General features: G+C 40.9%; 2 protein-coding genes across 2 annotated transcripts; both read right to left on the bottom strand.

Moving 5' to 3' along the window:
* Positions 1–1,892: 1,892 nt before the first annotated feature.
* Positions 1,893–12,123, bottom strand: LOC138614332 (uncharacterized). The gene is made up of 3 exons (XM_069687702.1): positions 12,087–12,123; positions 11,817–11,964; positions 1,893–5,205 (listed from the first exon to the last, which is right to left on the bottom strand). The coding sequence occupies exons 2-3, from the start codon at positions 11,951–11,953 to the stop codon at positions 2,481–2,483; spliced, it is 2,862 nt and encodes a 953-aa protein (XP_069543803.1). The 5' UTR covers positions 11,954–11,964; positions 12,087–12,123; the 3' UTR covers positions 1,893–2,480.
* A 2,291-nt stretch (positions 12,124–14,414) lies between these two features.
* LOC138614333 (GTPase IMAP family member 4-like) lies at positions 14,415–16,957 on the bottom strand. Its single transcript, XM_069687704.1, is given in 2 exon segments — positions 14,415–15,160; positions 16,929–16,957. Coding segments are annotated over 2 exon segments (654 nt in total). The 5' UTR covers position 16,957; the 3' UTR covers positions 14,415–14,534.
* Positions 16,958–23,408: the final 6,451 nt, after the last annotated feature.

Here is a 23,408-nt window from a genome sequence, read left to right on the forward strand (position 1 = left end):
TGCTGATTTTGTTTATGAAACTTCCCCCTGCTCCATGAACATCACGGTGCTGCACTCCACTGACGCTCAACAGAAACTGTGAAGTTAACCAACTTAACTTTGTGTTCGACCCTCATAAAGAACTGAAATGACAACAACTTCACACTTGAAATGTGACTAACCTAAAAACAGAAGTTTCTGTCTGAAACCTGATCAAGGCAACTGTTAGCTGAGTGAGCAGAGGTCTCAGTGGTCTGAGGTTGTGAGAAACTATGTTTAAAACTAGTTCAGAGAGAAATATATACGTTGCATAACAATCACAGGAAATCTCATGTTGGACGCAGCCTCGATGGATAAATGGAAAACTAGGCTGAAAGTTACGGTTTTACCTCAGGAGGAGATGTTCTGATGAATGTGTGAAGAGGGAAGAGAACCAGTCTCTGTTTTCTGTTTAACTAATAGATTCATGTCACACCCAACTTGTCCACTAGGTGCACTCAGCGTCCTTCTCCTACAGCTTGAGTGCTGTCAGTGAAATCAGCCACCTGTCAGAGCAGCTGCTCTTCATTAACTCATAACTCTACTGAACATTGACAGGAGAATTTCATGTCTCCTTGTGGCTGCACTACTCTTAAGAGAACAGGTTTTTGTACTTTATTTTCTGAACGGAGGTTAATCTGTCTTTTTTATGAGAACTAGAGCATTCCTTCTGTTTAAGAATTTTTAACTTTTTCTTTTTTAGGTCTTTTTTTCTTTGTATTTTCCCTTTTTGGGAGTGAATATCATTGTGCACTTATTGAACGGTCAGATGTATATATGCCTGTCATATGTACACATTTTAACCATCTATATAGGTGTAATATCTATTTACCAGCAGGACTGATGAAAATCTGTCTGGGATTGAAATTTCTCCATAAACAAATGTGTTGCTCTTCCGTGCAGCCATTACTCATTCAATCCAAACTACTCTTAACTCATCTATCTGCATAATCAGTGTTAGCAATGTAGCTACTGTACAAGCAAGATCATCAGACACACATGTGTCGTTGTTTGATGTATCAGTACATGGGTGCAGGGATTTTCCAGGATCAGAGAGGGAAAATGAAACTGGTGTGCAACATTTCACCTCTTGTTTTTTTATGTGAAATAAGTGTGAAAAAAACAGACCACATCCAAAAGGAAACAGTGGATCGTTTCTTCCTTTAGTCTGAACCCTCTGAACTGAAATACCGGGCGGCACGGTGGTGCAGTGGTTAGCACTGTCGCCTCACAGCAAAAAGGTTCTGGGTTCGAATCCGGTCCTGGGCCTTTCTGTGCGGAGTTTGCATGTTCTCCCTGTGCTTGCGTGGGTTCTCTCCGGGTTCTCCGGCTTCCTCCCATCATCCAAAAACATGCACTTCAGGTCTAACAAAATCAAATAACAGGTCATCATTGTAAATGAGAATTGGTTCTCAATTGATTCTACCTGGTTAAATAAAGGTCATATATAAATATGGGTGAGAGTGTTATAAGAAGAAGTGCCATTTTCAAGTTGAGTCATATTTTATCTGCAGGTTTAACTTTCAGATTTGGATCCAAGTGACAGGGGAGGAAATGTGTAAACAGACTCATTCACATTCACATTTATGATTCAATCATTTTGAAACCATGCAGTTTGAGTTTTCAGTGTTTTTTCCTGATAAATATGAATGTTTTCCCAAACTTTAAACAAGAAACTGCCACAAAGAAGCATGCAATATTGGACAACAAGTTGTCAGTAGTTTAAAACTATTAAACACCAATGGATAATTGCAGGAAAACTGGTTTAGTTATGACCTTCTGGAAGAAGAGTTATGTAAATCACTTCCTGTAAATCTGTAACATTTTGAGTTACACTGTTTTTGTAGTACAGAACAAAAATAAACACTACAAACTTATCTTTTTACTCCTTTATTCAAAATAGAGTGATTGGCAATAAATCCATTTCCACAAACGCAAACAAGTACTTCAATCAGCATTTGCCAGCTCATCAACATTACAATAATTTCTTCTTTACATTTCAAAATTCAACTTACAATTTTCCTCTTCATGTTTTTCTTTCCATAATAAAAATGAGTTCTGATTAAAAGAGTTTGTTGTGATGTAAAACGTGATCTTTTTATGATAATAAAAAGGGAACACAGTGGTGATTCCTACGGATGTGATGAATATCAGACAAAACTGGATGATTTCCCTTTTTGCAAAACAGTTTAGTTCTTTGGAAAATAAAAGTTTGCACATTGTCTAAAAAAAAGTGTTTTACGAGCTTATATCTGTGTAATACCTCACCATTACTAATACATTATCAACTAGTGGGAGATGAGCCAAAAACTGCAAGTTGGAAACCTTATAATTGTTTGTGTATTGCCATGAAATGCTACACAAATTTGTTTAATGTTTTAATGGTTCAAGGTTTGTGATGTTTGAATTCTGAAAAAAAAAAACCTGTCTGATTTGATGGAGCTAAAAAATGACTGAACGAACTATTTGGCTTTTGGGCCGTTCATCGGATGGTACAATGGAATGAGGAACTTCCATGACTCATCCCAGCCTGAGGGGGACTTGAGGGACATCTGCTTTTTCAGACTAACAGGTCGGACCAAGAACCTCCACGATTCGGCCCACTCTTCAAAGAACTTGTCTTCGGTTTTGTCTTTAAGCTGAATCTTTACTGAACCAGGACCTTTCTCGGGACGTGGTTGTGTTTTACCCAAGAGGTGACATCCTGCCAACCGCCTCTCTGACTGTTTTTCCTTCTCAATGATGGAGAACAGAGTCCTTCTTGTCCTGGTCTTCTCTGCTACGATCACTCTCACATCACTGGGTACTTTCTGCTTACTTTTGTCTTTGCTCTGTGCACCGGCACCCTGCAGGAACCGATGGGAGCTTCCCCAAAGCTTGAAGGTTGCAGGGTTGGTGCAGAAGTTGGTTCTGATGTCATTTTGTATTTTCTTTCCTCTTGACCACATGGCTGAATAGGTACCTGGATTAGGACAGGACTCCACCCATGGTTGCTCAATGTGCGGCATGGGGTTGGCGAGCCTGAACGATCTCCCCCACTTCGATCCATACTCACTTGAACCACCGTGTTGCTGCTGAGTAGTGCTGCTTACGCTTTGCTGATTTATTCCTGAAGATCCGGAATAACCCGGTTGATGGTTGAGGAGTGACCCAGTGCTCCATGAAGTGCTCCAGTCTTTCTCAGGGTATCTTTCTCTGAATATGTGATTGTCAAAAGAGCGGCTCATTTTAGCTTTGGAGCTCTGCAGAGAAGTCTTCTCTTTGACGGGTTGGATCTCCATCGTTTCATCCACCCGGTTTACTCTCGGCACCTGTTCAGTCCAGTGCTGAATGTGGTAGACCGACCACATCCAGGCTTCCCTCCACTGAGTCAGGGATGGTCTGTCATGACGGAACTCAGTTTCTGACACCATCCAGGCTGCCTGCCAGTCAGAAATGGACTCAACGAGAGTCTCTTGTGACCGCGGATTCTCGAGGAGGTGAGAAGCCACACTTGACCCTCTTTGGCTGACTTGTGAATTTCCTTGTACAGATTCTGATCGATGCTGGTGCCTCGAGAACCTCCATGATTCTCCCCAACTCAGCTCTGTGGTTGGCCCATTCTTAGGGAGTTCCACAGGCACAAAATGGTTCTGGTTCAATGCCCTATTCACAAGGATTGGGGCTGTGGTGGACCAACTCTGCTGCCACTGATCAGGCTCCTGGTTCAAGGGCTGGCAGGTATATTTCCACGAGTTCTTCCACTCAGAGGCACTTGGCCTCATGGTCTCCCCCTTCTCCGACTCTCTGAAAGGCTTCAAAGGGTCAGACCTCATTCTTCTTCTCTCCACCCTCATTCGATGGTTTATTACCTTCCATGAGTCCCTCCATTCAGACGCCAAGGTGTTTTCTATGTTTTTCAAAATAAGAAGCTTAGAATAGGTGAATTTTCTCCTTGGTATATACATTACATCATGTTTCAGTTCATCATAGCGTGCATCTGCTCTCTCTGGTGTTGAACATTTCACCCGATGGTTCTTCTCCACCCGCTGAGCCTCCACGCCGGTCTCCATCTTTGGTGGTGCAGCCTTTAGGACTTTCTCGATTTCTTCGCATGGTTTGGAGTTGTTCTTGGTCACCTGCCAGGACTTGTTCCACTCAGAGAGGGCCTCAAATTCACTGCAGAGCTGCAAGTACAAATCTTTGTACTTATGCTCTTGGGGTGTTTCGTGGATGGAGGACCGTTTCTTCTCGCTGCCTACTACGGAGGGATTTGAATTCTTGTGGTTGTTGAGGACCGTCATGGCTGCTCTCCATGAATTGACCCACTCTAGACTGTGAGATTTTTGAGGCAACTTGGATCTGTTGCAGCAATGGTGGTTAACACGCTTCCAGCATTCTTCCCACTCTGAGCTCATCTCTCTATCCTCATCTTGCGCATTAGATACACACTCATTCATTAAACCATCATCTGGAACAGTCGAGGGATCCTGCCGATCTGCTGGCTTGGTGGATGTCCACGACTCACTCCACTCTGACGAGTACAAGGCTTCATTGCGGTGCTGAGTCTCCATCAGCAAAGTAAAGAATTCAGCTTTCGGGACATTCTTTCCATTTCCAGATGAATCCGCCTGATTGTTTTTGTCAGATTTTCTCCAGGATATCTGCCACTCCTCAGGGGGAAGACTCAAGTCTAGGTCCTGTGAGTCCACCACCCTGCAGCCCGGTTTCCTCCAGAGATGAAGGCTGTGAGGATCGAGGAAGTTAGGCCCATTCACCCAAGGCTCGCCTGCTTCAGAGTACGGCTGCTGGGTTGCAAACATCCAGCACTGACCCCAGCTTGAGGTAGCTGTGGGGCCTTCTGCTGGTGATGGTAAGGATTTGTTGTACTTCCATGACTTCCCCCACACCAAAGCTGAAGGTTGGGTTTGGGTGATGGAGACGAGTAACTGCAGCCTGTTGGAAGTCTTGTCCTGGCCCTTTTTGTCCTTTTTGTTGGACGCTGGAGTGGAGAAGCCTCTGTTCTGGACTCCCGGTCTGCCAAGTGGATCTGAACCTGATCCACGAGGAAGAGTAGGAGGAACCTGGGGTTGCTTGCTCTTCCAGATATTGTTATCTGCCTGACTCTCAGCCAGTTTAGGTTTCCTCTCCACCCTTTTGTAACTTCCCAATTTGGCAGACAAACGACTCGCCCAGTCCTTGTTAATGCTGTTGAAACATACAAGAGAAGAAATACAAAATACTTAAGAATCATCTCATTCGTCTTAAATGTAAAGTAAAGATTAATTTATATTCGCAGAGGTGTGACGGCAGCAGTATGTATATATGACTGCTGTTTATATTTAGGCCTGTGATGACACTTTGCGTCGGGTGAGGTAATGTTACTGACTGATGAAGTGATACTCTGGCTAAAATACTCGCTGACATCTCTTTAATAACTCCACCTTGTTTATATTGACACGGTATATGTTGTGCTGCTACCACTGATCCAGAAGTAATGCTACTAAAACACAGGAAATTACTTGTTTAAATTGTCAACTTAAAGTATGAATCACTGACAGATGATACATTTGAAATTGGGTTAAGACTAAATAATGAACCAATGTTTATGTTATCAAATAGGTTAACATTTAAGCTAACCAATTTGTAAATCCTGCCCCAGTAGGAGCAGCATGATGTGTGGAGGTCATTTACACTCTTCTTTTGGACCACGACAATAACATCATTATCATTCTTACACCATTACCTACCACCGATATCCGCAAACCTGAGATAATAGACGTTATTGAAGAAGAAAAAAGCTGGAAGTTTACACTTATCCTGAGTCTGAAAATGAAGAACCAGAGAAATCTTGGTGTGATCTTGTACTGAGAGTTTAGCTACATCAAATAAGTTATATAGTGTGAGAGAGAGAGAGATATGCAACACCTTCTGTCAAACTGGTATTTACGACCTGATTTATGACCTGCCATGTGATTTATGACCCCCCCCCAAGCGCCGCCCCCTTTTATGACTTCCTCCAATCACGTAACCCCTTTGATCTTAGTCCCGCTCCCCTTTTTTATGGCGTTGATCGTAGCTGTCAATTAATTAATGACCTATTGATCTTAGTCCGGTGTTGTTTGATGTTGATTTTACAACATGTAATAAACTAGTTAATTACCCTGGGAAAGGAAGGAAGGATTTTATGATCCATTGATCTTAGCTGACCTCAACCCCCATACACACTTCCCTCCGATCACGTGACCCAAGAGGTGGAGTTTAAAATGAACCAATGAGAGTGGAGTAGGTCGGCTTTATAGGGAGCGAATGGATTCATACGGTCAAAATGAAGTCGTCGCTCTAAGCACCGCCATGACAACAGGTAACTAAAAAGTTAAACCATCCAAGTCTCTGATTATCTAATCTATTGTCCCAGAATCAAACAATGTCCACACAAGCACTGTTTAGCAAACATTTAGGGTATCGTGTCAGACAGTCAGCCTTCAACCACAGAGCACACAGAAAAGTTGTATTTTCTGCACAACACAATCAGACTTCTTTTGTCGTCTCCACTCAAACATTGAAGCACTGAGGTTTAGATGATGAGGAGAGAGAAAGTTATTCAGGATATGAGGATCCAGAGTTGTGCTGCCGGTACAGACCTGTACTTGTCAGGAGTCCGGTTTTTTCCTCCGTTTTGCCCCCTTTCACCTCTCCTCCTGTGTCCCCTGTCTTTGTCTGTGGCCACGCCCCTCACCTCCCGTGGCCACGCCCCTCACCAGTCCCAGCAGCTGCAGCCACTCACCCCTGATCACCACCTGCAGGTGTGCTGCATCTCCCTGATCACCTCCCCAGACTATATGTACCCTGCCCCTGCACTCCTCTGGTTGTCGGTTCATTTTTGTTAGTCACCCGTCCGTCAGCTCTCCGTCAGCTCTCCGTCAGTCCTGTTCCCGTTCCCGTTCCTCCGGCCTCTGTGCCTCCTGCGGATATTCCCTGTCAAAGTCACCAGTCGGTGGAGTTGCCCTCCCGGCTCGGAGGATTGTTGACGCCGTCCCTTCCGCTGGCCTGCCGGCTGCCCTGCCAGCCGTGTCCCCCTGGAGCTGTCGGTCGAGTTGCCCTCCCGACTGGAAGCAAGTGGACACGATAGGTGCCACCTTTTGGTTTGTTGTTTTTTACAATAAAGACTGTACTTTGGAACTTATACCTCGAGTCTGTGAGCTTGCATTTGGGTCCTGGAAAAACACCCACCACATAACAGTACTGAGCCGGCTGAAGCAGAAGAAACAAGCACGGGATAATTCTTTTACTTTTGATATCAGTGTTACTCACCTTCGACCACCAACATGAAACGGGAGGTTCAGTTCATATTATATCTTCAGGATCCCTCTGCAGGTCACTCACATGGTTGAAGACAATCTTTTTTCAAAAAGTGACCTTTTTGAATGACAAAACATCTTTATATAATCAGATCAAATGTAGTAATGCTCACTTTTTTTTTCCAACGTTTATCTTTTTCAAAATATTAAGCATTTTTGAACATGTTTTTAACATTTGAGTGAATGAGGAGATTCTTCAACTCCTCTAAAACTTTCTGTCGTTGTCACAACAGCAGCCAGACATCATCTCTCTGATTCCTCATGTTTCCCGTGTTTCTTTGTCTGACTGATTATTTGTGTAACGTGTCCGAGCCGTCCTCTCCTGAGTGGCAGCTCCACCTCACCTGCTCCTGATCACAGGTGACAAAACTGCACTCAGTGAACTCATCAGCCTCCTGATGAAATGATCTGGTCCTTCAACTACTCTGTGCCAAATGAAGTCATGCCAGGTGGAAGTTTCAGTCTTTGTGTACCTTTTGCATAGCTTGTTTTTTTGTTGTTTCTTCCTGGATTGAAACCTGTTCAGTCATCAGCTCATGTCTGCCTCGCCTCATATGCGTCTTTTGTTAAGTTTGATTATGAAATGAATTTCTTTTTGTTAAACCTCTGGTGTGCTCCGTCTTTGCTGTGGCCAAGAACCGGTTCATAACACAAAATACACTAAAATAATATAAAATACTCGTCAGAACATTTCAATATTTTAGTTTTTGTCATAAACAGCAACATAATTCTTCATAATGCTTGTAGGTAAGATTGGAGGGATATAATTTAGAGGAAGGGATTTCATTTCCAAAACTTCTTTGTCATTTAGACTAACAGTGGTTGTAATGCTAATCCTTTCCTTCCAGTGCCCTTTTTCCATTAGTCACATGAAGGGTTGAAGTTCTTACGCAGATCATTGAGATGAGAACTAGTCTGTTGATGTTTGATTGCAGTTTATTGAAGAGATGTAGTTGTACAAGATGAATAAAAATCATACCATGAAATGTGTTGGGTTGTGTAGTTCTGGTCTGGTGGTTGTGCTCTGAAGTGGTAGCTCTTCCTGTGCACCTCTCCTGTTTCCTGTGCCCTGGATATACACTAACCCAAACACCCATGTGCATCCAATTACTGCTACCAGGTGTCCAAAAAATAACAACATAAATTATATCCCTCCAATCTTACCTACAAGCATTATGAAGAATTATGTTGCTGTTTATGACAAAAACTAAAATATTGAAATGTTCTGACGAGTATTTTATATTATTTTAGTGTATTTTGTGTTATGAACCGGTTCTTGGCCACAGCAAAGACGGAGCACACCAGAGGTTTAACAAAAAGAAATTCATTTCATAATCAAACTTAACAAAAGACGCATATGAGGCGAGGCAGACATGAGCTGATGACTGAACAGGTTTCAATCCAGGAAGAAACAACAAAAAAACAAGCTATGCAAAAGGTACACAAAGACTGAAACTTCCACCTGGCATGACTTCATTTGGCACAGAGTAGTTGAAGGACCAGATCATTTCATCAGGAGGCTGATGAGTTCACTGAGTGCAGTTTTGTCACCTGTGATCAGGAGCAGGTGAGGTGGAGCTGCCACTCAGGAGAGGACGGCTCGGACACGTTACACAAATAATCAGTCAGACAAAGAAACACGGGAAACATGAGGAATCAGAGAGATGATGTCTGGCTGCTGTTGTGACAACGACAGAAAGTTTTAGAGGAGTTGAAGAATCTCCTCATTCACTCAAATGTTAAAAACATGTTCAAAAATGCTTAATATTTTGAAAAAGATAAACGTTGGAAAAAAAAAAAGTGAGCATTACTACATTTGATCTGATTATATAAAGATGTTTTGTCATTCAAAAAGGTCACTTTTTGAAAAAAGATTGTCTTCAACCATGTGAGTGACCTGCAGAGGGATCCTGAAGATATAATATGAACTGAACCTCCCGTTTCATGTTGGTGGTCGAAGGTGAGTAACACTGATATCAAAAGTAAAAGAATTATCCCGTGCTTGTTTCTTCTGCTTCAGCCGGCTCAGTACAGGTCGGTACCGGCAGCACAACTCTGGATCCTCATATCCTGAATAACTTTCTCTCTCCTCATCATCTAAACCTCAGTGCTTCAATGTTTGAGTGGAGATGACAAAAGAAGTCTGATTGTGTTGTGCAGAAAATACAACTTTTCTGTGTGCTCTGTGGTTGAAGGCTGACTGTCTGACACGATACCCTAAATGTTTGCTAAACAGTGTTTGTGTGGACATTGTTTGATTCTGGGACAATAGATTAGATAATCAGAGACTTGGATGGTTTAACTTTTTAGTTACCTGTTGTCATGGCGGTGCTTAGAGCGACGACTTCATTTTGACCGTATGAATCCATTCACTCCCTATAAAGCCGACCTACTCCACTCTCATTGGTTCATTTTAAACTCCACCTCTTGGGTCACGTGATCGGAGGGAAGTGTGTATGGGGGTTGAGGTCAGCTAAGATCAATGGATCATAAAATCCTTCCTTCCTTTCCCAGGGTAATTAACTAGTTTATTACATGTTGTAAAATCAACATCAAACAACACCGGACTAAGATCAATAGGTCATTAATTAATTGACAGCTACGATCAACGCCATAAAAAAGGGGAGCGGGACTAAGAGGATTGGAGGAAGTCATAAAAGGGGGCGGGGCTTAGGGTTATTCTGTTCTTGAATTTGCATTTGAAATCTGCAGTGTGGAACTTCTGTCCCCTTTCTGCCAGAGAGAAAAATAACAAATACCCTCTCAACTCTCAACACGCACGTATGTCCTACACGTTGCTAAATTGTGCATAAATGAAGGGTAGATGAAATAAAAGTCAACACAAACTTCAAAATATGACTTTTTCACTGTTAGAATTTGATCCATTCAGTCCGATTACATTTTGAAAAGTCAAGAAGATTTGCATGACGGAAACTTTTTGTCTCCATTCTTCCCCACAGAGCTTGATCGGTTTACATTCACCCAGCCAGGGTGGGAAAATCAGATGTAAAAAGTTAGTCTGAGCAGCTGCTCTTCATTAACTCGTTACTCCACAGAACATCGACAGGAGGATTTTATGTCTCCTTGTTACTGTGCGACTCTTCAGAGGAGAGGATTTATGCACTTTATCTATATTCTGAATGTTAATCTGACTTTTGGAGAACAAGAGCCTTTCTTTTTTATTTTTATTATATCTCACGTATGTGTCTGTCATATGTATGTATTTTAACCACATGTATGGATGCGGTTTCCATTTATGAAGCATGGTTACGTGGTTAATCCGTCTGGGACTGAAAATACAACTCTTTTGGAAATTGCTTGAATTAACGGACATTTATTTATGTCAAAGTTTTGCACTCCAGCATAATGTTTGATGTTGTTTCTTTAAATTGCTTCAGTGAATAGACGTGTCATACTAATGAACTTGCTTATAATGTGTATTATAAGGTCCAGAAGAAAAATAGAATATCAGACAGCTGAAAATCTTTCTGGTCTTTGTATCACGACAACATAAAAACTTTGTCTTCGTAATAAGTCAAACTGAGTACAAATAAACTTTGATGCATAGAGCAGGACTGAAGATCAGTAGTGGGCGTTTCACTGTTATTTAGTTGAATCAAATCAACCTAAAAACAATTTCTTTTTATAAATGTCAAAGAGATGCAAATAACATGAAAACATGAAAAAAAATGTAGTATCTTATTTTAAAATGTCCTTGGTTGTAAGTTTATGGACTTGACTCTTGAGCTTGATCTCTGATGTACGGCAGGTTTAACCTGAACTTCTTTCCCTCAGTGGTCAGTGTCAACTGTAAAAACAGTATTTGTGTCACCATGTTCAGGTGTTCATTACACCTCCGACTAAATATGTTCGCTGCCCAAAAGGTTGTGATATGTGATGCGTTCTCCCGTCTCGGTTCTGGTGTCAGAGTTAACTTCTGACCTTTCAGTGTGCCGATGGATCAGATTTCCATCAGGATGGATTCGTTCCACCTATTTGAGTGGATTTCTTTTTAATTATTTCTGAATATATGATGAAAATTCAGGGATTATGAGATATAAGCAGAGTTACACATTTCGAGAGGAGTTTGAATGAAGTTTTCTTACTTTTGGAAAAGAACCATGACGTTTTGTGCACTTTGCACTGTTTTTATACATTCAGCTTTGCAAATGTTAGTTTCCTTCTGAAAACAGTGACATGAATTACATGTGTTCAGATACATGGAGGTCACTTCTGATTAGCTTGTAATTATCTCTTTGCAGGTCAGGATGCAGAGATCTGGGTTCGGTATCATGTTCTACTGCTCGAAAGGTTTAATCCTAAATTCAAATAAATAATATCCTGTCCAATAAAGGCAAAATCTTTCATTGGGATCTCATAAAGTTTTGGTTTATGAAGAGTTCTGAGGGCCCGCAGACGGGTCGTGCACACACAGACATGAACAGGTTTGGTCCTTACGAGGGCAGAGCGCTCCTCTCCATCCGCTCGTCCTCCTGCTGTATCTTCTGCATGTACTCTCGCTCCCTGATCGCCCACAAGTTTGTCATGATGGAGGCGTCGCAGCCGGCCACCTCCGGGCTCTTCTCGCCAGACATCTTCAAACTGCCTCAAACACACACAGAGAAAAAAAATACATAAAATAATTATGATATCCTCCTTTTGGTCTCTTTTCTGGATACTGATAACATCGATCACACCCTGAACCCTGCAGAGGCAGCGGTGTTGTACCTTGTAATGGTGATAATCCTTTGGATGTGTGTGGAGGACCTGCAGACAGCTCTGCTCCGATATACTGTCACTGAGGGCCATTAACCTGCTGTCAGATATGTGAGGGGGCTGGCCTGTCTAAAAATACAACACACACACACACACACACACACACACACACACACACACACACACACACACACACACACACACACACACACACACACACACACACACACACACACACACACACACACACACACACACAGTGACTGTGCATAAACCTACCACGCTCAGATTTTATATTTTATTTCATCTGAAGGTAAAGTTTGACTGTAAATGTGGTTAAAATCCTACGACTCACTGTTTTTATAGATTTTGCTGCTCAGCGTGTCACAATAAAAATTTACTGGAGTTCAGTGGGATGATTTTGAACAAACATCTGGATTTAAACCTTGCGGTATTTCATCATTTCAGACTCTCTTGTTAAACACACCAACTCTCTGACTACACGACTGCAGCTGAGGACCCTGTGAACGTATCCCAATTACGATTTATGGATCATAATGTTTGCCTGGAACATAAGTGACTAAAAGCAAATGAAGCGCAGCTTTGTAAAAGCAGGAAGTGTCAGGTTGAGTCAGGTTCATCCCTCCATCAGTTCATGTGTTTACTGAAGAGTGTTTTAACGCGTAAGATGTCAGCGACAGACCATTAAATGCAGATTATGACCAGTTAGAAAATGTCCTCCTCCTCTTTGCCACCTCCAGCTGGCGGTGCCTCGGTGGTCATGTATGGCTTTATGTCTGGACTCACTCCGATGAGGAGTTGTTGAAACTATTGAAGCCTTTAACCAATCAGTACTGACTACCTTAAACCGAATGTTGTGTCCTGAAACTCCACCACCGTCACCATTACTGGAACTAAGCAGCAGCGATCAGTGATGTCATCAACCATCAGTGATGTCATCGTTGGTTTGTTATGAATCCTCCAGTTCAGATTCTGTCCGTCACCATCTTTGCTAGTTCGGAGCGGTTTGGAGCAGGAAGTGACCATATTTGGACGAGCTGGGGGAGGAGCCAGCGGTGGATCTGACCGATCTGATTGGAAACCTGACCATACTACGTGCTGCCCACCGATAGCTGTAACCTGACTGCACCACAGGCCTGTCAATCAAACAGACACGCCCCCAAAAACAGGTCTTCTTGAATCTTCTTTTCTAATGAATGAGGGATTATTTTCAGATGGACCTCCAGAAAACTAATAAGAAGTCTTCCACACTGTCATCTTCACGAGCACAGCTTCATGTCTGCTGAATAAAGATGGAGTCACATGACAACAAAAAAGTCAGTCATCACAGCAGGAGGATGGAAAAACTTCAACTGGGCAAACTTTGCGATTCAGCAGTGGCGTGGAGGTTGAGAGGTCGGGATCAGGACCGGGGTTTCCAAATGAAGTCTTTGGAAGTCAAACATTGAAGGCTGAAGTGCCCTTAAGTTCCACACAAATCAAGGCGTCACTTCCTCCAACAGGTCTCAGAGTTGCTGCATCCATTCAGACCACGATGGTACCGAAGGGCTCCTGAGTATTTATAAGAGATGCCGACCGGTCCCAGAGTCTTCCAGGGTGGAAAAGAGAAAGTAATGTCAAAATGAAGTTGACTAATTATGAGTAACTAATCCACTTTATAAAAATAGACTCAGGTGCAATCATTGCACTATATGGACCTGCATTTCCATCTCCGCATGTCTTATATATATGGTGAAATTAAAAATAAAGTTGACTTTGACTTTGATTATGAGTCAAAATTATGGGATAATGTACACAATTTGATTTCACAAATCTAAGTTTAGATATTAAATTTAAATAATGGAAAAGTAAATCCAATTCCTAAAAAGGCAAATCAATTTTTTTGGGGGAGTAAAAAATGTATGTAAGTCAAATTTATGAGATCTTGTTTTTCAAAATTTGTGTTTTTACTAAATCTAAATTCATATACGTTTCAGAAACAAATTTGGCACCGTGAGTTGGTTTTAAAACATTAACAGACACAGAAGTTGTATTTGTGCTTCAGCTGTTTGTAGCAGCATTCACTGAGTTTATTAAATACCTCATGACAAATGTTCGACATACCAATAATAAACCAATAATAAACATGTGCTTCACCGCTGCATTGTCAGTCATTCATAAAATACATCCTTTGAACACCTTTACTTAGAAGTTTCTATTTGAAGACCTTTAGCTCACCCAAAGCAGAGGGCGGGATATTTTATCTTTATATTTCGCGTGACAGCACGTGCATGTCTGAGATGAGGACAGACTGTGCGGCTCTATATTTACCAGCAGCACCACATGCTGCCAGCATATCAGCCAATCACACGGATATCTGTGCTGTAAGTAGGTGAAGGTATGTGATGTATGTTGGAGGATATGGGTCATACATGCGTACATACTGTTCACTCTCTTCTTTTACAGTTTCTGTTTCTTCATCCCGGCCGAGTTGTTTCCCGTATAAAGTTTGATAAGAAGGCGGAACAGCATGCTGATATCTGTCGAAGCGTCGTTGTTGAAGACGTGGTACCGGTTCCCGCACCTGTTGATCAGCTCTCTGAGTTTGGGGTGGCCGTCCAGCACGTAGGTAGGTAGGTAGGTAGGTATTTACTTTATTAAGTAATAGTAGTAGTCCTGGATGGTTTTGTCCTTCAGCTCGTCGCCGCGCGTGAACAGAACGATCATGTACCTGGACGATTGCGGTCCGAAGATCTTCTCCAGGGCTTCCACGCAGTTTTCTTCTTCTTTGGTGAACCTGCCGATCTGGATGACCAGGAGGAAGACGTGAGGGCCGGGAGTGGACACCTGGATGCATTTAACGATCTCTTCCTTTATGCTCTCTGCGCTCTTGGACTTGTCCAGGATGCCGGGCGTGTCGACCACGTGGATCTTTCTGCGACTTTTGACGCGTTCTTTCTCGCAGGTCTCCGTCACGGATTGCGCGCTCGTCAAAGATTCGAAAACCTTTTCACCCACGAGGGTGTTACCGACGGCACTCTTCCCAACTCCGGTTTTCCCAATCATCACAATCCTTAAAGGAGGACCTGCAAACAGTAAAAGATATCTGCTTTATAAATTCATAACATTTTGAAATGTTTTTAAGTGTGCTTGTGGTGACCACAGACTGGATATAAAACCAGACTGTTTATAAAAGAGTTCGTAGCTTCAGGTCTATAAAATGGTTCTGATCCAGAAGTGTCTTCAGCTGCAATACCACTGAGTGCCACTAGAGGTCGGCTCCAAAAAGCCTCCGGCTCCATAGACTCCCATTCAACTTCTCTCATCAAATCCAAAGTGAATAAAATGTGTCCATCAGTTATCTCGGTGTTGTTAGCTAAAGTCACTCCTTCTTCTTAGTTTTCTGGAGGTCCATCTGAAAATAATCCCTCATTCATTAGAAAAGAAGATTCAAGAAGACCTGGTTTTGGGGGCGTGTCTGTTTGATTGACAGGCCTGTGGTGCAGTCAGGTTACAGCTATCGGTGGGCGGGACGTAGTATCGTCAGGTTTCTGATCAGATCGGTCAGATCCACCGCTGGCTCCTCCCCCAGCTCGTCCAAATATGGTCACTTCCTGGTCCAAACTGCTCCAAAATAGCAAGATGGTGACGGACAGAATCTGAACTGGAGGATTCATAACGTTCACAAACAAACGATGACATCACTGATGGTTGATGACATCACTGATGGTTGGTGCTCGGTGATATCTAACAAGTGTTGACTGCTGTATATTGAACAGTGGTGCGAGGAGTGATGCTCAAGTATCGATAATTCCAATTCCAAACATTTCTCTTCTAGTACCAAATTTCATTTAAAAAATGTTTTAATTAAACATAGTAATTTGGAGTAAATGTGTATTTTTATCATCAACAGGAAAAGAAAGTAATTACACCAGAATCAGTCTGAGTCAGCCAGGAACTACTTTTCCTTCCGCCTGTCTAGTTAATAATAGCACAGTCACATGATGGGACAAAGCTCAGTTTGAAAACAGCAACATCATAAAATTGTTAAACGTCCGAAAATGAATAACAATCCAGAATATGAAGAGGTGACGGAGCAGTGGTTTGAAGAAGAGGAGGAAGATGCTGCTGGGACACAAACAGTTGGTTCAGGCTTCATGTGTGCTGATGTTAAAATATCAGGAGTTCCCCACATTCTTAAAACTAGCAGGCCGACTCATTCAAACTGAAATGAATGACAGCTGAATAAATAACTTTAGTTCTGATGTACATCATGAAATAAATAAATGCCACAAAAATTAGCTATAGGGAGGGAAGGGCAGCAACTTCAAGAAAAAAATTCTCTGTTTTTGTATTTTCAAAATCGATTCGAAGGTCCAAGTGATTCTGAAACAACTGTTTTATTGATAATTACTCTGTAAATTTGAATTTACATTTGAAATCATTTATTCTGGAGGTAAGATATCTTACCTACTAAATGTACCTACAAGTATCCAATAATGTTCACTGACATTCGTCAGTTACCAACTGCAATGTCAGTCGTTTTGACTGACAGCTGACAGATTATTTCAAAATGTAAATATTGACTTATTTCTATGTTTGTATTGGATTCATTGATTTCATTTCATTTGAACATTCTTTATATAACAGCAAATCTCAGTAACCTGTCAGTTCCTCTTCGCTTAGCTAAAATGTATTTAGAGAGGCTGCGTACGTTTCCTTTCTGAACACGTTAAGCTTTTGTGCAAAATGCTTGCATATTTTTATCATATCTGTATCAGCCCACATATTACTTATCGGATCAGAAATGATCACAAATATTTAAGAATTAATAAAGCTGAGAAAGAGGTTTACCTCGAGGGATTGACGAGTTGTTTCCCATCTCTGCTCACCTTTTGTGAATAATAAAGAGACGCATACTTTCATTTTGTTTTACCGGGGCATTTTAACCCTCCGCCTCCTGGGTGGATCCGACTTCTCTATCTATATCACAGAGATTCACTTTGACACTTTTCATAGTTGATCCTGAAACTCAAGGAAACCTGCTGTCTGCTCTTAAAGAAACAGGGAAGATGGATTATTATAACAGAAATCCAACACGTAAGTGATTTCACTTCTTCTCTCTTATTGTCTTTGATTACTTCAAATCAAGATCAATAACATTTATTATCTATATTCATAATCCATTACATGCTTTTATGTTGGTTAAATTTTTTGGGCATCAGCTTTGTTAAACTTTGTGTTTTATTGTTGACAAACATTTATATTTGAAAATGTCTGATGAAACAGTAAAATTAAAAACCCCATTGATATCACTTTATCAGAATATCTTCCTGAAATGTGTCCTATTTTTCAAGCTGTAAGCAATATTACCTCACATTATATTACATCAACATATGAAATATAAAGATGTCCCACAAGGATCAATATGAGGCTCTTCTTACTCTTTTCTAAAGATTATTTATGTATTATTTATTTAGTATTTTCCAGTTACCAACTGCAATGTCAGTTATTTCAGTGATGATATTATCTTTTCTGCTTTTGACAACTACACCTGTATTTTGAATTTAAAGGACTAAATGTGTTTTCAAATGTTTCACTGTGTTTTCAGTGGAGATCAGATCTTTACAGCGTAACATTATTACATATTAAATACTGATGATTGCTTTAAACAGCAGTTTGATGAAAGCTTCTGTCCCCACCTGTGTCAATGAGTTGTAGCTGTCGGCCGAAGGTTTATTACATAACCAAAGTAGTGCATCTACATCGGTGTGACATTCTTGTGGAGCGGATAATAACAAAAGGAAGGACTGCCCATTAAAACATGACTACATGGTGCAGTTAAAGGTAGAACATGTATTTCTCAAGGAAAAATGTGTGATAGACCAAAATAAAGGTCAAATATTGTCTGTAAAACACTTGTTCACTTCTTAATCACGAGAACAAGAAAAAAATTCTTCACATCAGCTATAATTCTCTTTGACATGTAGATATGAGGAAATAGAAACTGAAGCAGATCATTAACAGGTCTACATTTACTATCCCAGGAGTCAGAAAACAAAGACATCATTTACCAATTGTTGATATAAACTGTTACAAACATTATGTTTTCTGTTTTTACAGAAAATATGAAAAACTGTGAAAGCAAGTTTACCATTGTTCTGTTTGGAAAGAAAGCCCAGTTAAAGGACATCATTGTAAAGCTGGAAGACAGCAAGACGTTCAAAATCATCGCCGTTGATATCTTTGCCGAAGAATGTCTCCACCCGGACCAGCAGATCATTGACTGCATGGCACGTTCTTATCCCGTCCCTCATCTCTTCATACTGGCAGTAGATCAAGAGAACAGCTCAAAGGAAGAAGTCGAGGCTCAAATCAAAAAACTCAAAACTATCTTTGGAGAAGAAGTCATGTTTAATTTAGATGTCATGTTCCCCAACATGTCAGATCTCAGTCATCTGAAGGAAGAGCTCAACATCCAGTTGGCAATCGGCAATGAAAATCTGAGCAGCGAATGTACGAAGTGGTGTTTGAATCATCAGCTGTTTGTGTACAAGTTCAACGATTACAGCGAATGCGTGGTCTTAAGAAGACGGGATGCTTTGGACACGAAAAGGTAGAAACTTTATCCTTTTATAACTGTTCTTACCACGTAGATACGGACAGCAGAAGTCCCGCCCCGATTCAGGGCTAATCATTGACTTTATATAAAAGTGTTTGTAGCTTCAGGTCTGTAAAATGGTTCCGATCCAGAAGTGTCTTCAGCTGCAATACCAGCGAGTGCCACTAGAGGTCGGCTCCAAAAAGCCTCCGGCTCCATAGACTCCCATTCAACTTCTCTCATCAAATCCAAAGTGAATAAAATGTGTCCATCAGTTATCTCGGTGTTGTTAGCTAAAGTCACTCCTTCTTCTTAGTTTTCTGGAGGTCCATCTGAAAATAATCCCTCATTCATTAGAAAAGAAGATTCAAGAAGACCTGTTTTTGGGGGCGTGTCTGTTTGATTGACAGGTCTGTGGTGCAGTCAGGTTACAGCTATCGGTGGGTGGGACGTAGTATTGTCAGGTGTCCAATCAGATCAGTCAGATCCACTGCTGGCTCCTCCCCCAGCTCGTCCAAATATGGTCACTTCCTGCTCCAAACCGCTCCGAACTAGCAAGATGGTGACGGACAGAATCTGAACTGGAGGATTCATAACGTTCACAAACCAACGATGACATCACCGATGGTTGATGACATCACTGATGGTTGCCACTGGTTTTGAGTATTTTCTTTTTTGAGCATGTTTTTTTTCCGACCTAAGTGAGAAAACTGTTTTAGATTTAGTGTAGGTACACCAAACTGAAGTTAACCTTGTCTTTACAGTCGAACAGACCAAGCGGCCCTGAATCCTTTTAATGCATTTTTAACAAAATTGTTGGCAATTTTGCATTTAACTAGAATAATTTACACTACTGTTAATAATTACGATTTCACCTCAAGCTTTGGGCTACTCTTAAAGTGTGTCAGAAAATGACAAATAAATAGCAGGTGTCCCGGCTGATCATAGATAGAGCAACACCACATTTACTGTTAACACATATCAAACGTTGAGCTCGTACTTCATTTCTGAGGTCGGTGTGGTGAAGTCGGTGATCGGGAGTTTCTGAACTACTCAGACCAGCCTGTCTGATTGGATGAAGCAGGTGTACAGGGGTTCCTAATAAAGTGATTAGTGCACAGTGTAATCTTAGAATGTAATGTCCAGTAAAATAGCAGAAAACGGTTCAAATACTTGTTTCAACAAAAGCAAATTTAAAGCAGGATGTGACTTCTGCTTTCTAAAAATAAATACTGATGTTCACTGTTTCAGAAGGAGCAGCCCTCCTCCGTACGACACGAGAGCAGGTAAGTGTCAGGTCATATTACTGATGCATTAAACACCAGTCATACCACATGTTTTATACTTTTTCTAACAGCAAACAAGTAGTTTGAGGAATACCAGAAATTAGGGACCAATGATTTGGATTTATGATCGTCTACGAACATTTAGTTGGTGGGATACTTCGAGATCGTCCTCTCAGGTTCACAAACGATTCATTTTGCTTCCAGTGTCGCAGCTCATCGTTGTTTTGTTTTGTCTTTTTTTCATATCAGTTTCCTCATGTTTTTTTGTGTTCACATTGTTTAGTTTTATCAGTCCGTCCAGTCTTTCACGTTCACATCTCACCTTCTTGTCTCCCTTCTGTTGTCTTTACTTCCTGTCCCCGTCTTCCCACCTGTGTCTGATTGTTTCAGCTGCGTTCAGTCATCCTCTGACCTCGTGTGGAGAAAGTCTGCGTACTCCCGACCTCCTCCGTCAGATCGTTGTTGTGTTACTGGTTTATTTCAGTAAATCTTCCAGTTCCATAAGTGTTGTTTTTGTCCCTTTGGATCTGGTTGGAATTTATTCTTCATAATTTCTGTATCTTTGCTGTTCATGCTTCTGTCTGTTGAACTCACCATTTTCAGTAAAGAGCTTTACTTCACTTGTCGAGTCGTGCATTTGAGTCCTGACCCCTGAAAACGTGACGTCCAGGTTAATATTATTCCAGTATTATTTATTTTTCATATACCTTACACACTTTAAAATAAAAACTCCATTCAAACATTAAAATCTTCAGCTCACTTATGACATTGTTGCATCTATTCCATTTTTGTAATATATATATTTAGTCCTATCTAAAATATTAAATGTTTTTTAGACATTATTTCCCACAGAGAAATGTTCTGTATGACCAGTCTTCATGACAGATTTTCACGTAGTTTTTAACATATTAATAGTCATTAATAAATGTCCAAAAGTTAGGAAACCTTCAAACATTTTTTGGTTGTCTTCATTTTTTAAATCATTTTAATCACTTTTGTTTCAACTTCAGTCATAATTTGAGTAAATGTCATAAATCCCACCAAACATCTTCAACCTTTTCATTCATAAATTTACCCAAAAGAAACTTCATTCAAACTTTAAAATTATCCTAAAAAAAAGCACCTTCACATATCAATTAATCTCTTTATGTCATTCAAGCTTTTTACACAATCACAGTTTAAGTTTCATGAACTTTTCTGACCTTTCTAGATTTTTCATGGACTCAGACTTTTATCACTCGCTGCAGGTTTCCTTCTATTTTGACAGTGAGAAGTTAAAAAATTGCACAGATGTCAGCAGTAAAACTGTGGTGATGAGATTAAGAAGCTTTTCGGAAGGATTCTGCACGTTGTTGATCTTTCTGATGAACATCTTCTCAGATGCAGAGCTTGCAGGTCCGTCCTCCCGCCGACATGCAGCGGCTGCACCTGTAGAAGCACCTGTTGAATCTGGTCGGCTTCACCGGACAGATACAGCAGGTCAGATTTTAATAATGTGCCAATTCAATCGCTCATATCTGTGTTTTGTTTTATCCCTTTGCAAATAAAACATATTTCACAGGGAATCATCAATAAAAGCGTTTTACAAACCCTGAACTATTGTCTCCAACGGTCTCCAGGTCACAGTGATAACGGAGCGACAGACCAGGTGTTTAACATCATTCTGCTGGGACTCACTGGAACCGGGAACAGTGCGTCTGCTCACACCATCCGGGCTGCGGGAAACTCCAAGCTGCAGTCAAAACAAGGTTTTAAATCGGAGTGGAGCTCCGTGCCGGTGACCCAGCAGTGTGAAGCCAAAACGGTGAAGAAGCTGTTCGGGACTGAGGTGAGAGTGGTCGACACTCCGGACTTCCTTCACGAGCACCTCGGAAATGTGGAGGCGGATGTGCAGGAGTTTAAGAAGGACGACAGGTCGGGCCGGTGCGTGGTGCTGCTGGTGGTGCTGCTGGTGATGCAGCTGAGCCGCTTTACAGACGGGGAGAGAGGACTATTACAGAAGCTGGAGAAGAAGCTCGGCTGCAGCTTCAGGAACTCGCCGCCGTCCTGCTGACGCACGCGGAAGATCTGAAAGGTTCTGCTCAGCAGTTCATCGGCAGCAACGTTCACCTGAAGAACATCATCGAGCAGAGCGGGAATCGATACCACCTGTTCAACAACAACTCCAAAAGAACTCAACAAGTCTTAGAGCTCATCAGGAAAGTCCCAGAAAACCAAGAGATATTCCAAGTCCGTGGAAAAGCAGCTGCAGACTGTTTGTGTTGAAGTTTCTACACTAGACACGTTCTCTGTGACCTCCACCAAGGAGGTGATGACGTGTGTCAGCAGGATTACTGAACAACTACCAGCCTGATGTCCATATGATGTAACAGCAGAGTGAGGTTCTACCAGCAAACTGAAAACAGGAGCAACTTCATGAAGCTGGTCAACATAATGTGCAAATCTGTCATCAGTGGTTCCTCTGAAGAATCTAAAACATTAGACATTTTGATATGTTTACACTCTTATGTTTACTACACAGTCCCATCTGTATTTTTTTTTATAGTCTTGATGTCTTGTGTTTAACTTCAATGTAGAAAACTGTAAAAATGAAGGAAACTGGTTCTGAATGTTGACTGATGCAGTCTAAATGTCTTCCAATGTGTAACCTTCCTATTTTATTATAGAGTATACTTTGATCGTGTTTTAGTCATTCTTTTCATGAACATGTATACATACCTTCATTTTATTTTTAATTCTATATCAGGTACCTTTATATACATCTACAGCATTGTGTGTATAATCTCTTTTTTTCTCTATATAAAACCTTTTTCGTGCAGTGGGGGAATATATTATCGTAACATTTTTGTGTTTATACAAAAAAATATCCGTAATATCCTTAAAGAATACCTTAATAATGCAATACACTGAATAATAAAATATACTTCATGTTTAATGTATGTTGTGTTTTTTTTAAGACTAACACCTCACTGACGTGGCTGCTTTCAAACATGACAGTGTGAGTACACAGGAGGAGTTCAGGTGTTGGTCTCTGAACAATAAAACATTCAGCAGAAGATCTTATCAATCACTAGATTAAACTATGCTGTCATTAGTTGGTTTATAAAAGGCATTAATTGAATTTAATGTGGAAATTCCAATATTTCCACGTAAATTAGCTTTAAGAAAATGTTGGACATACATTTTTAATATATTGCTTTTTAAGTTTGCGTAAAACCTTTTTTTTTTTTTTTTTCAAGATTATGAGTTCTTACAGCTTGAAGACATTTGGCAAAATTTCCAAAATAACCTTTTCAGCATTTTGTAGTTCGTCTGGGAGAACATTTCACTTGTGCACCTCCACTTGGTTGTAAATTCAGGTTTAGAGTCTGTGACCGAGACTTTAGAGCAGTCACGGCTAATTTCACGCTTCTTTGGTCATTATTTCTACAAATGCTGATTCAGATA

This window comes from Brachyistius frenatus, unplaced genomic scaffold, assembly GCF_029030835.1.
Source record: "Brachyistius frenatus isolate BFR_SWC_R1_liver_20210118 unplaced genomic scaffold, ASM2903083v1 Contig_482, whole genome shotgun sequence".
Taxonomy (NCBI): domain Eukaryota; kingdom Metazoa; phylum Chordata; class Actinopteri; family Embiotocidae; genus Brachyistius; species Brachyistius frenatus.